Source organism: Papio anubis, chromosome 16, assembly GCF_008728515.1.
Source record: "Papio anubis isolate 15944 chromosome 16, Panubis1.0, whole genome shotgun sequence".
Classification (NCBI taxonomy): Eukaryota; Metazoa; Chordata; class Mammalia; order Primates; family Cercopithecidae; genus Papio; species Papio anubis.
In genome coordinates this window covers 62,081,311-62,094,007 of record NC_044991.1, presented here as the reverse complement: position 1 = coordinate 62,094,007, position 12,697 = coordinate 62,081,311, and the positions used below count along the sequence as shown (strand labels likewise).

Genomic DNA, 12,697 nt, shown 5'->3' with positions numbered 1-12,697 from the left:
TACTTTTAAAAAGTTGGAGAGACAGAGTCTCACTCTGTCGCCCAGGCTGGGGTGCAATGGCATGATCAGCTGACTGCAACCTCCACCTCCTGGGTTCAAGCGATTCTCATGCCTCAGCCTCCCAAGTAGTTGAGATTACAGGCGTGGAGCCCACGCCCGGCTCATTTTTGTGTGTGTTTTTAGTAGAGATGGGGTTTCACCATGTTGGCCAGCTTGGTCTCAAATGGCCTCAGGTGATCCGCCTGCCTTGGCCTCCCAAAGTGCTAGGATTACAGGTGTGAGCCACCACCACCAAGCCAAAAGAGCTGGAGAGACTTTAAAACAAAAACTATTATCAGAGCAAAATAGGGATATTTTGTAATAACAGGGTGAAACCATCGAGAAGATATAACAGTTATAAACACGTATGCATCTAAAAACAGCCCCCAAAAAATACGTGAAGCAAAAACTAACAGATTGGAAGAAAGCAGTAGTTCAAAAACAACAGCTGGAGACCTTAACATACTGCTTTTATTTTTTTATTTTTATTTTTTTTGAGACGGAGTCTTGCTCTGTCGCCCAGGCTGGAGTGCAGTGGCCGGATCTCAGCTCACTGCAAGCTCCGCCTCCTGGGTTCACACCATTCTCCGGCCTCAGCCTCCCGAGTAGCTGGGACTACAGGCGCCCGCCACCTCGCCCGGCTAGTTTTTTGTATTTCTTAATAGAGACGGGGTTTCACCGTGTTAGCCAGGATGGTCTCGATCTCCTGACCTCGTGATCCGCCCGTCTCGGCCTCCCAAAGTGCTGGGATTACAGGCTTGAGCCACCGCGCCCGGCCATACTGCTTTTAATAATGGATAAAACTAAGCAGAAGATCAACAGGAAAACAGAAGACTTAAAACACTGTATACCAACAAGGACTAACAGACCACTGTAGACCACTCTACCCAACTACTACAGCATGCACATTCTTTTTTTTTTTTTGAGACGGAGTTCTGCTCTGTCGCCTCAGGCTGGGGCAGTGCAGGTCGGATCTCAGCTCACTGCAAAGCTCCACCTCCCGGCTTACGCCATTCTCCTGCCTCAGCCTCCCAGTAGCTGGGACTACAGGTTTCTCGGCCACCTCTCGCTAGTTTTTGTATTTTTGCAGAGATGGGTTTCACTGCAGCACAGGATGGTCTCGACTCCTGACTCCAGATCCACCCGCCTCCTGCCTCCCAGTGCTGGGATTACAGGCTTGAGCCACCGCGCCCGGCCAGCATGCACATTCTTAAGTGCACATGAACATTCTCCAGGATAGACCATATGCTAGGCTGTTAAAAAAGTTCAGCAAATTTAAAACGATTAAAATCGTACAAAAGTATGTCCTCAAATCCCAGTGGGGTGAGTTATAAATAAATAACAGAAACTTGGGAAATTAATAAATACATGCAAATTAAGCAGTATACTTCTAAATAACCAGTGGGTCAAACAGGAGATCACAAGCAAAATTAGGACATATCTTGAGGGTGGGCGCGGTGGCTCACGCCTATAATCCCAGCCCTTTGGGAGACCGAGGAGGTGGGTCGCTTAAGGTCAGGAGGTCCAGGCAGGAAAATCGCTTGAACCCTGGAAGTGGAGGTTGCGGTGAGCTGAGATCACACCACAGCCTGGGTGACAGCGAGATTCTGTCTCAAAAAAAAAAAAAACGGAAATATTTTGAGAGAAATGAAAATGACACTGTATCACTTACGGGATGCAGCTAAAGTGTACTTAGAGGGAACTTTAGAGCTATAAATGCCTACATTTTTAAATAAATCTAAATTGCCTGAACGTCTACCTTAAGTCATTGGGAAAAAAACAAACATCTCAAGAGGAAAAGGAAGTAATAGGATTAGAGTGAAAACTGGTGAGATAGAGAATAGAAAAACAATAGAGAAGATCTACAAAACCAAAGATGATTTTTTTAAAGGTAATCTTTAAAAAGATCAACAAAGTTGACAAACTTTTAGCCACACTGACCAAAAAAGAAAGGCTTAAATTACTAAATTAGAAATGAAAGAAGGTACATTACAACCAACCTTAAGAAAGTAAAAGGACTCTAAGGGAATACTATAAACCATGTAAGCCAATAAACTAAATAACCTGGATGAAATGAGCCAGTTAAAAGACACAAACTACCGCAGCTAACTCAGGAAGAAATAGAAAACCTGAAAGAACTGTAACAACAAGATTGAATAAATAATGAAAAACTGCCCACAAAGAAAAGTCCTGGCCCACGTGGCTTCACTGGTTAATTCTACCAAGTGTTTCAAGAATTCACACCAATACTTTCCAGACTCTAATAGAAAATAAAAGAGGAAGGAACAGTTCCCAGCTTATTCTTTGAGATCATGTTATCATGATACCAAAACCAGATAAAGACATCACAAGACCAGTATCTCTTATGATTATAGGTGCAAAAATCCTCAACAAAATACTAGCACACCAAGTATAGCAACATACAAGGGTTGTATACCATGACCAAATGGATTTATGCAAATTTGGTTCAACGTTTGAAAATCAGTTTATGTAATACACTGTATTAATAGAATAAAGGACAAAAATCACATGATCGTTTCCATAAAAGCATTTGAGAAAATCCAACACCCCTTCTAGTAAAAACAAAAACTCAGGAGAGAACTTCCTCAGCCTGTTAAAGGGCATCTACAGAAACCCATGGCTAACATCATACCTAATGGCAAAAAATGGAAGGCTTCTCCCACTAAGATCAGGACCAAGATGAGTTCCTGATTGTTTCTGGAAGTGGCAGTGCTGTTGCCGCTTCTCTTCAGCATTGTATTGGAGGCTCTGGCTAGGGCAGTTAGGCAAGAAAAAGAAATTAAAGGCATGCAAATTAGAAAAGTAGTGAAACTCTTCACAGATGGGATGATCTTATATGTCGAAAAACCTAAGGAACCTACTACAAAAACCAATAAACTAATAAACAGGTTCAACAAAGGTTCAGAAGGCTAATATTAAAAAATGAGTAGTATTTCTATACAGTAGCAATCAACAAACCAAAAATGAAATTAAGAAAACAACTTTATTTACAATAGGATCAAAAAAATAAAATACTTAGCAACTTAACAAGTGTAAAACTTACACTCTGAAAATTCTAAAACATCATTGAAAAATTAAACCCTAAATAAATGTAAAGATATCCCTTGTCTTTGAATCAGAAGATTAATATTGTTAAGATAACAGTATTCCCATACTGATCTACAGGTCAGCCTTGCAGATTCAACACAGTTTCTGTTAGAACTCTCAGCTGTCTACTTTGCAAAAATGGACTAGCTGATCCTAAAATTTATGTGGAAATGCAAGAGACTCAGATGAACAAAAACAGTCTTGAACTAGGCCGGGTACAGTGACTCATGCCTGTAATCCCAACACTGGGAGGCTGAGGCTGGAGGATCACTTGGCCTCAGGAGTTTGAGACCAGCGTGGGTAATATAGCGAGACCCCTGTCTCCAAAAAGTTTAAAAATTAGCCAAGCCTCGTGGCACCCACCTATAGTCCCAGCTACTTAAGAGGCTGAGGTGGGAGGTTAGCTTGAGCTCAGGAGTTTGAGGCTGCAGTAACCTGTGATCATGCCACTGTACTCCAGCCTGGGTGACAGCGAGAGACTGTCTTTAAAAAAAAAAAAAAAAAAAAAACCTAAGAGAATTCATGTCCTGACTTGAAAACTTACTACAAAGCTGCAGTCCATACTGTGCTGCCGGCCTGAGGATAGACATATTGATCAGAGTTGAGAGTTCAGAAATAAACCCTCATGCTTATTATGATCAATTGATTTTCAACGGGTACCAAGACCATTCGTTGGTGGAAACAGTAGTAGTCTTTTCAACAAATGGTACTGGGACCATTTCATGTCCACATGCAAAAGAATGAAGTTAGATCCCCTGCCTCATGTCATACACAAAATTAAAAGGGTCAAAGACCTAAATAAAAGAGCTAAACTTATAAAACCTTAGAAGAAAACGTAAGGATAAAGCTTCATGACCTTGGATTTAACAGTTTAGATGTCATACACAGTGACATCTGAAGCACAGGCAACCAGGTAAATAATAGATTGGACTTCATCAAAGTTAAAACTTTTTGTTCTTCAAAAAACACTATCAGGAGAGTGAAAAGAGAACACACAGCATGGAAGAATGTTTTTGTGGGGAATACAGGGTTGGGACATTTTTGCAAATCATATATCTAATAAGGGATTTGTATCTAGAATGTATAAAGAACTCCCATAACTCAATAATAAAAAGACAACCCATTTCAAAATATAGACAAAGGATCTGAATAGACATCTCTCCAAAGAAGATATACAAATAATTATTAAGCACGTGAAAAATGTTCATCATCATTAGCCATCAGGAAAATGCAAATCAAAACCATAGTGAGGCCAGGCACAGTGGCTGGCACCGTAATCCCAACACTTCGGGGGAGGCCAAGGCAGGAAGATTGTTCAAGACCAACTCGAACAGCAGAGCAAGACCTCATCTCTACAAAAAAAAAATGTTTTTTGGTTAGTCAGGCATGGTGGCATGTGCCCATAGTAGTCCTGGCAACTTGGGAGGCTGAGGTGGGAGGATTGTTTAGGTCCAGAGTTCAAGGCTGCAGTGAGCTGTGGTCCTGCCACTGCACTTCAGTCTAGGTGATAGAGGAAAAAACAAACCCCACAATGATATAGTACTTCATAGTCACTCAAATGGCTATCAAAAAAGGTGGATAAGAAGGGTTGGCAAGAATAGGGAGAAATCAGAACCCACATTCACTATTAGTGGGCATGTAGAATAGTGCAGCCACTCTACAGTCTAGCAGTTCCTCAGAAGGTTAACATACAGTTATGTCATAGGGCCCAGAAATCCTACTCCCAGGTATATACCCAAGGTAAATGAAAATACGTGTTACTCAAAAACTTTTTCAGGAATGTTCATCACAGCATATTCATAACAGCCAAAATAATGGAAACAACGCAAATGACTGTCACCCGATGAATGAATAAACAGGATATGGTATATTCTTATTTATTTATTTTTTTTGGAGACAGGGTCTAGCTTTGTCGCCTAGGCTACAGTGCGGTGGTGTGATCACAGCTCATTGCACTCATGGCAGCCCTGACCTCCCAGGCCCAGCCATCCTCACACCTCAGCCTCCCAAGTAGCTGGAAACACAGGTGCACGCCACCACACCCAGCTAATTTTTTTATTTTTTGTAATAAAAAGAGACAGAGTCTTGCTGTGTTGCCTAACCTGGTCTCAAACGATCTTCCCGTCTTGGTCTCCCAGAGTGCTGGAATCACAGGCGTGAGCCACTGTGCCAAGCCAGAATGTGGCGTATTTATACTAGTGGGTGTTATTCAGCAGTTAAAAGGAATGCTGATCGGTGCCACGACGTAGATAAACCCACGACATAGAAAACATTGTACTAGGTGAAAGAAGCAGTCACAAAAGACGGCATATTGCATGAGTGCATTAATATGAAGTGTCCTGAATAGGCAATTACCTAGAGACGGAAAACAGTTTCATGGTTGCCTAGAACTAAGGGGTTTGGTGGGAAATAGGAAGTGACTGGTAGTGAGTACACGGCAGATTTCGGGGGGTGATGAAGATACTCTAAAATTGATTGTGGTAATGGCTGCACAACTCTATGAATATCCTAAAAATCATGATATGGTTAATTAAATGGATGAATTGCATGGTATGTGAATTGTACCTCCAAGCTGTTAAAAAAAGAAAACAGGCCGGGCGCGGTGGCTCAAGCCTGTAATCCCAGCACTTTGGGAGGCCGAGACGGGTGGATCACAAGGTCAGGAGATCGAGACCATCCTGGCAAACACGGTGAAACCCCGTCTCTACTAAAAAATACAAAAAACTAGCCGGGCGAGGTGGCGGGCGCCTGTAATCCCAGCTACTACTCGGAGGCTGAGGCAGGAGAATGGTGTAAACCCAGGAGGCGGAGCTTGCAGTGAGCTGAGATCTGGCCACTGCACTCCAGCCTGGGCGACAGAGTGAGACTCCGTCTCAAAAAAAAAAAAAAAGAAAACAAATGAGTGTGCATGCCCGCAGAAAACGGAGTGCAGTGCAGACAGAGAGAGAGTGGTGACCGCTCCAATCGGCCTGGTAGAGCTGAAGAGACTCAGAGGGAAGCACAGGCCTCGTGAGCTGGTTTTCCCATCTTCATCCTTGGGACTGTCCTTGTTGCTAAGCTCTCCATTGCTTTGGAGACTGTTTCTTGAAAATATCCCAGAAAGTCCGTCAGGCCTGTACAAGCCAGGCACCAAAAGTTGATGGTGACTTGGAGAGGCGTCAGGCTGCCCCGTCTCTTGCTTCGCAGATGTTTGTTTCTCAGTAGGACTTGTGTGCCCCACACTGTGCCCACTGCTTCCATAAACATCCTTCCCTGCAGGACTCCCTAGAGCACCATGGGCTGGGTGCTGAGGATGCCAAGCACACAAGATCACACAGCAGTGCACGACAGAGGCAGGATTGTGCGCGATAGTTCTTCAGGTTCACTTCACAGATTAGCCGACACTTAACTGTTCTGGAAGCTGGGCCAAGGAGTCCTAACATGGAAATTGAGTAACTATAGTTTTTTGCTCAAGGTACAGGAGAATAAATATGAGTAGATGGAATCTCTTAAATTAAAAATTTCTCCAGTAAATTTTTCCTGAGTCTTTGTCTCCTACCTGTTTAGTTCCCATTAAAAGCTTGGAGATGAAAAAGAAGAATACAAAGTAGCAAGCAAGCATTAGCAGATAAAAGTCAGTTTTCTGAAAACTTATATTTAGTTTCTAATTGTATGTTGCTTACTTCGGGCATTGTTTCAGGCACCTTCAATTATTCCCCTACTCCTTACAACGTTAAAGGGTGGGTATGGTTGTCAGTATTGCTGTTTTACAAAGGAGGATGGATACTGAAGCATGAGAGGTCCACTGATTTACTGAAGACCACCCAGTTAGTGATTGGGGTTCAAACCCAGTAGTCTGGCTTCAGGGTCTCTGCTGGTAACTACCGTGCCACGCTGTGTCTCAGTCACGCTTCATTCGGCAGCTTGTCGTCTTCCAGGGTTGTGATTTTAACATAACATGGCTGGGAAAAGTAGTTCCAAGTCTGTAGGATAGAGTAAGTTAGATTCTCTCTCTTTTGTTTTTTTGGAGACAGGGTTCAGCTCTGTTGTCCAGGCTGGAGTACAGTGGCACGATCTCTGTTGGTTCACTACAACCTTCACCTTCCAGGCTCAAGCGATCCTCCCACCTCTCCCTCTTCAGTAGCTGGGACTACAGGCACATGCCACCATGCCTAGCTAATTTTTTAAATTTTTTTTATAGAGATGAGGTCTCACTGTATTGTCCAGGCTGGTCTCAAACTCCTAGGCTCAAGCAGTCCACCTGCCTTGGCCTCCTAAAGTCCTGGGATCATAGGCATGAGCCACCACACCCGGTCGGAATGAGTTAGGTTCTTCTGTCTTGACACTTTGCAGAGTATCACTGTGTTTTCTGTATGAGCCTTACCTGAATGTATCTGATAACCACTCCTCTATACCACATAGAGGCCTTTACAAAAGGCCTCTAGGGAAACAGTTCCTATAGGAGCTTGAGAGGACCTTGGCAGTTATTGATTCATCTTTTCACCTTAACAATGAGGAAACTGAAGGGAAGTCACTGCTAAGATCACCTAGCCTCTCCTGACTCTTGACCGATGTCCTTTTAAAATAATAGGGATCTAGGCCGGGCACAGTGGCTCACCCCTGTAATCCCAGCACTTTGGGAGGCCAAGGCGGGCAGAGCACTTGAGGTCAGGAGTTCGAGACCAGCCCAGCCAACGTGGTGAAACCACATCTCTACTAAAAATAGAAAAATTAGCTGGGCATGGTGGCATGTACCTGTATTCCCAGCTACTCGGGAGGCTGAGGCAGGAGACTTGCTTAAAACCAGGAAGCGGAGGTTGCAGTGAGCCGGATCGCACAACTGCATTCCAGCCTGGGTGACACAGCCAGACTGTAAGTAAATAAATAAATAAATACATAAATAAAGGATCTAGGAGTGAACGGGGGCTTCCTAAGAATCAGATGCTGGGCTTCTCTTATGTTCCCATTCAGTCTTCACAGTAACTCTAGCTGTCCGCTGCAGTAGTACAGAGCAGTCTAAGGCCTAGTGAGAGGGGACTGGCCCAAAGTCATAAAGCCAGCAAGTCTGACACATGTCAAGTGTCCAGTAAATATTACTTAGCTGCTGTTGATGTCAGCAGTAATGACATTGGATAAAATGAAAGTCTGCCTGTAGATAGTGTGTTCATCTGCATCAGTAGCATCAGGTGTGATACCCAGTCTGCTTTAGAAAGTTGAACCTTAGAAAAATTTAGATGGTTCTTTTGAAAAATTGGGAATTCTTCAAAAAGAATCCCTCTCGGGCTTCCGCAGTGTCCCTCATGGAATCTCAGTAGAACCAAGTAAGTAGGGCCATTTGCGACTTGAAGAGCGGTCCCCATAATTTGCTGTCAGACATCTGCCTGGGCACTTTCTGGGGGTCTGGTTGGTGGCAGGAGAAGGGGATAAGCAGGGAGGGATGGGTCATGTTACTATGTTGGCTGTGTCCGAATATTTTTTCTTCATGTAAAAGTAGATGAGATACAACTACTGCAGAGTCCATTTCTCTTGAGTCTCTGAGCTTACCTGGCTCCTGGGGGTGTGGAGGGAGTTTTGCAGCTTTCAGGGTCTCTGTTCAGGCTCAAGGCCCAGCTGAATGGCTATGCTACAAGTCTGTTCAGAGCAGGTTCGAGGGACGGAAATGTGTTTCCTCACAAGCCGTGACTCAATCCTCTCTCCGGTGGCTGTGTCAGCCTCCCTTGTGTTCCCTCCTCCAGGGGCTTCTGAGGAGAATGGCCTGCCTCACACGTCAGCCAGGACCCAGCTGCCCCAGTCAATGAAGATTATGCATGAGATCATGTACAAACTGGAAGTGCTCTATGTCCTCTGCGTGCTGCTGATGGGGCGTCAGCGAAACCAGGTGGGCCCCTCTCCAGCGTCTCAGGACACGGGGAGCAGGTGCTGCCCGGGCGCTCATGGTATACCAGGTGCTCCACAGGGCCTTCTGTTGGAATGGCTCTTGCTCTAGGCTGGCAGAGCATAGGGGTATTTCTCCTACTGTTCTACCCATCAGGAAACCAGGCTGATTCCAGAACCGGAGTCTTTCCACGGTGCGTTGCTGTGTGGAGCGTTTCTAGGCATTCCTGGTTGGTGCTCAGGGCAGGAGTAGGCAGTTGCCTCTGTGAGGTGAAGATTAAAGGGTTGAAAACTGGCAAGACTGGCCCTGTGGATGTGCTGGAGGAGCTGCCAACCTGATGTGGGCTCAGGGCAGTGGGACAGAGCCCAGAGCTATGTCTGCTTAGGAAAACTGGGCAAGTACAGGGGCTCCAGATGTGCAGGGCTTCCCTGAGTCTTGAAGTAGTTCCAAGATGGAGGAGGAAGGGCCCATAACCTACAGTAGAGGAAAAAGGGCTTGGAAGAGTGCAGCCCTCCTCCTCAAGACTGTTGAGAAGTAGCCCGCAGACCACGCCCTTCTCCTAGGGAGGAAACCAGGCATGGGGGCAGGAGAGGTTGGGGTCTCAGCAGTCCTTCCACACCTTTCTGAGTCAGACACTGGACTGTCACAAGTCTGGGCAACAGCAGTGCAGTTACCCCCATTTTACAAGTGAGGATGAAAACGTCTGGAAGAGAATGAAAGAGTGTAGCACGTGGGACAGGGCAGTGCCCTGGGGAGGAGTGTGTGTAGTCACTGGAACAGTGAGGCAGCTGGGGGACGGCCTGGAGAAAACAGCCAGGAGAGGAAGGCTGAGGGCTCGCAGGGGACCAGGTCACGTCAAGCTGTCACAGGCCATTTTAAAGACTTTTGTGAGAAGTCATTCCTCTGACTGCTTTGGGAAAGACTGGAAACAGCAAGGAAGGGAATAGGGTGACCATTAAGGGCCCTCATAATAGGGCCAAGAGATGATAGCAGCTAGGACCAGCATATTGGTGTTGGGACTGGTGGGAAGTGGTTGCATTCTGGATACATATGAATGTGAACTAAGCAAATAGGAGAATGGATTTACCATGTATTGAGATGGTTAAGACTAGCAGGTAAGGGGGTGGAGGAGCAGGCTTAGGAAGATGGGGAGCTGCGTTTTGTACAAGGTAGATTTGAGGTGTCTGATGGAATTGGCACTTGGATTGATTACCTGCAGCTGCTGTTGGGGAGATGGCAAGGCTGGAGGTGTCACTTTGGGAGTCCTCAGCATATGGTTGTATTTAAAACCAGGACACTGGATGAGATCCCACACTGATAGCCACAGCATTGGTGTCCCTTCCTTCCATATGGAACATGTTTTTTATAAAAAATAATTGTAGGGACAACTTTTATGCGTTGAGTACTATTGCTTTTTTGAGGCACTTTCACAGTTATTTATATTTGAAATAATTGTAGGGACAGCGTCTATGTGTTGAGTGCTATTACTTTTTCGAGGCACTTTCACAGTTGTTTGAATTTTCAGGTATTTAGTAAGTTACACAACAGGTGGTGACTCTGTGTCCCCACACTCGATTCTTGAGAAAGCCAGGGCATAAACTAGGCTGTGCTCTCGGGGACAGGCCTGGATAGAGCCAGAATTTAAACTCTGCTGCCCTGCCTCCTCTGTCTGCCATCTCACAACAGTTCTCTGTTCCCTGAGCCTTCTTGTTTCCACATTGCTATGAGTCGTTGCAGTCTTGAGTTAAACTGTATGATTACAGCGCTGCTTCCTTGGGAAGGGACCATTAGTGACCTTGAAATCCTGGCCCCCCAAAATCACTTTCACTAGCATGTTCTCGTTTGCACAGTCAGCATTTCCTGGGTTTCTGCTGTGTGCCGGGCACCATGAGGATATGGATTCCCAGATCCTGCCTACACTGGGTAGCAAGGGAAAGGATTTCCTTGGCCAGGCCTCACAGAAGGCTTCTTCCTTAAAGAGGCCTTCTTGTTAATGGGCAGTTGGGCCAAGTTCTGTGACCAATCTTGGCCAAATTGAAATCTCAAGACTGGAAAGGCTCCCCAAATGCTGTCAAGTTTCGTCCCTCTGGTGCTAATGAAAATCATCCATATAGCAGTCGTTTCTTTTAGTCATTTCTTCAAGCCCTGAGTAGCTTCCACATTACCTCACTGAGCCTTTTCAACAGCTCCATCGTCCCCCATCGCCTTTTCTGTCAAGGGACTTGAGCTCAAAGAATGTTGCCGAGGGTCACAAAGCTGTCTTATGAACCCAGGGCTTGCTGACTGCGAAGCCTGAGCTCTTACCCACTGCCTCCTCAGGTAGAGTGGCACTTCATCTCACCCACCTGCCTACCATCCTCCCATAGAGCAGGCCACGGGGCTGGACCTGAGAGTAGGAATAATTCATTTTCACGTGAAGAAGCTGCTATTTTCTTTTTTTTTTTTTTTTTTCCTTTTTTTGAGGTAGTCTTGCTCTGCTCCCCAGGCTGGAGCGGTGCAGTGGCATGATCTCAGCTCACTGCAACCTCTGCCTCCCGGGCTCAAGTGATCCTCCTGCCTCAGCCCTCCAAGTAGCTGGGGTTACAGGCGCACACCACCATGCCTGGCTAATTTTTGTATTTTATTTTTGTTTTTGAGATGGAGTCTCCCTGTCACTCAGGCTGGAGCGCAATTTCTGCTCACTGCAACCTCTGCCTCCTGGGTTCAAGCAATTCTCCTGCCTCAGCTTCTTGAGTAGCTGGGTCTACAGGCATGCGCCAGCACACCCGGCTAATTTTTGTATTTTTAGTAGAGACGGGGTTTCACCATGTTGGCCAGGCTGGTCTGAAACTCCTGACCTTAAGTGATCCGCCCACCTTGTCCTCCCAAAGTGCTGGGATTACAGATGTAAGCCACCATGCCCGGCCCTAATTTCTGTATTTTTAGTAGAGACAGGGCTTCACCATATTGCCCAGGCTGGTCTCGAAATCCTGAGCTCAGGTGATCTGCCCATCTTGGCCTCCCAAAGTGCTGGGATTACAGGCGTGAGCCACCATGCCTGGCTAAGAAGCTGGTATTGTTAAGAGAAAAGGGAAATGATGTAGGAGAAACCTCAAACCTAAATACTGGCCTGAGCTTAGGAGACCCAGGGTCAGGTCCAAGTCTGCCTCAGAAGGCCCCTCTCTTCCCAGCTGTGTGACTCACCCCTAATCTCTTTAAGCTTGGGTTTCTAGTCTGTGCAGTGAGGCAGTTGCACTGGATGAATTTTTGTGGGCCATTGTTGCAACGTTTTATAGCTGTGTGACCTGGGCCTGGCTTAGGGCCCTTTGAGTGAGACAGGAAGGCACATGGCTTGGTAAACACCATAGATGTCAGCCGTACCTCCCCAACCCCAGTTAAGCAGGGCAAGGTAGACCCAGGCTGGGTTTTAGTAAAGGCCTGAGTGGCACAGCAGGTGTCATTTTACATCAGCCTCAGTCTTAACAGGTTCTGGGCTGCTTATGAGTCTAACACTGGCCATAATTTCTAGTAGAAATTATGTAGTAATTTCTAGTAGGCTGTGATTTCTAGTAGAAAGAGAATAGTCACCTCTGTTACTTTCAGTGGCAAAACCCACAGTTACTTTTACACAACCTAATATGTTGAAAGGAGAGGTCCATTGGAATGGAGGCTGCCAGGGATGTCTTTGTCAGGTTCTGGTCTCCCAAGATAAATGCA

General features: G+C 45.7%; 1 protein-coding gene across 6 annotated transcripts in view; it reads left to right on the top strand.

The window, feature by feature from the left end:
* Window positions 1-12,697, top strand: part of TRPC4AP (transient receptor potential cation channel subfamily C member 4 associated protein) — an 88,588-nt gene that overhangs the window by 60,401 nt on the left and 15,490 nt on the right. For 4 of the 6 annotated variants that reach the window (XM_031656689.1, XM_031656686.1, XM_031656688.1 and 1 more), the window contains one exon: window positions 8,838-9,004. In XM_031656689.1, coding sequence (XP_031512549.1) covers window positions 8,838-9,004 — 167 coding nt within the window. The remainder of the gene's footprint in view (window positions 1-8,837; window positions 9,005-12,697) is intronic. The other 2 variants (XM_031656690.1, XM_031656687.1) reach the window with 1 other exon arrangement.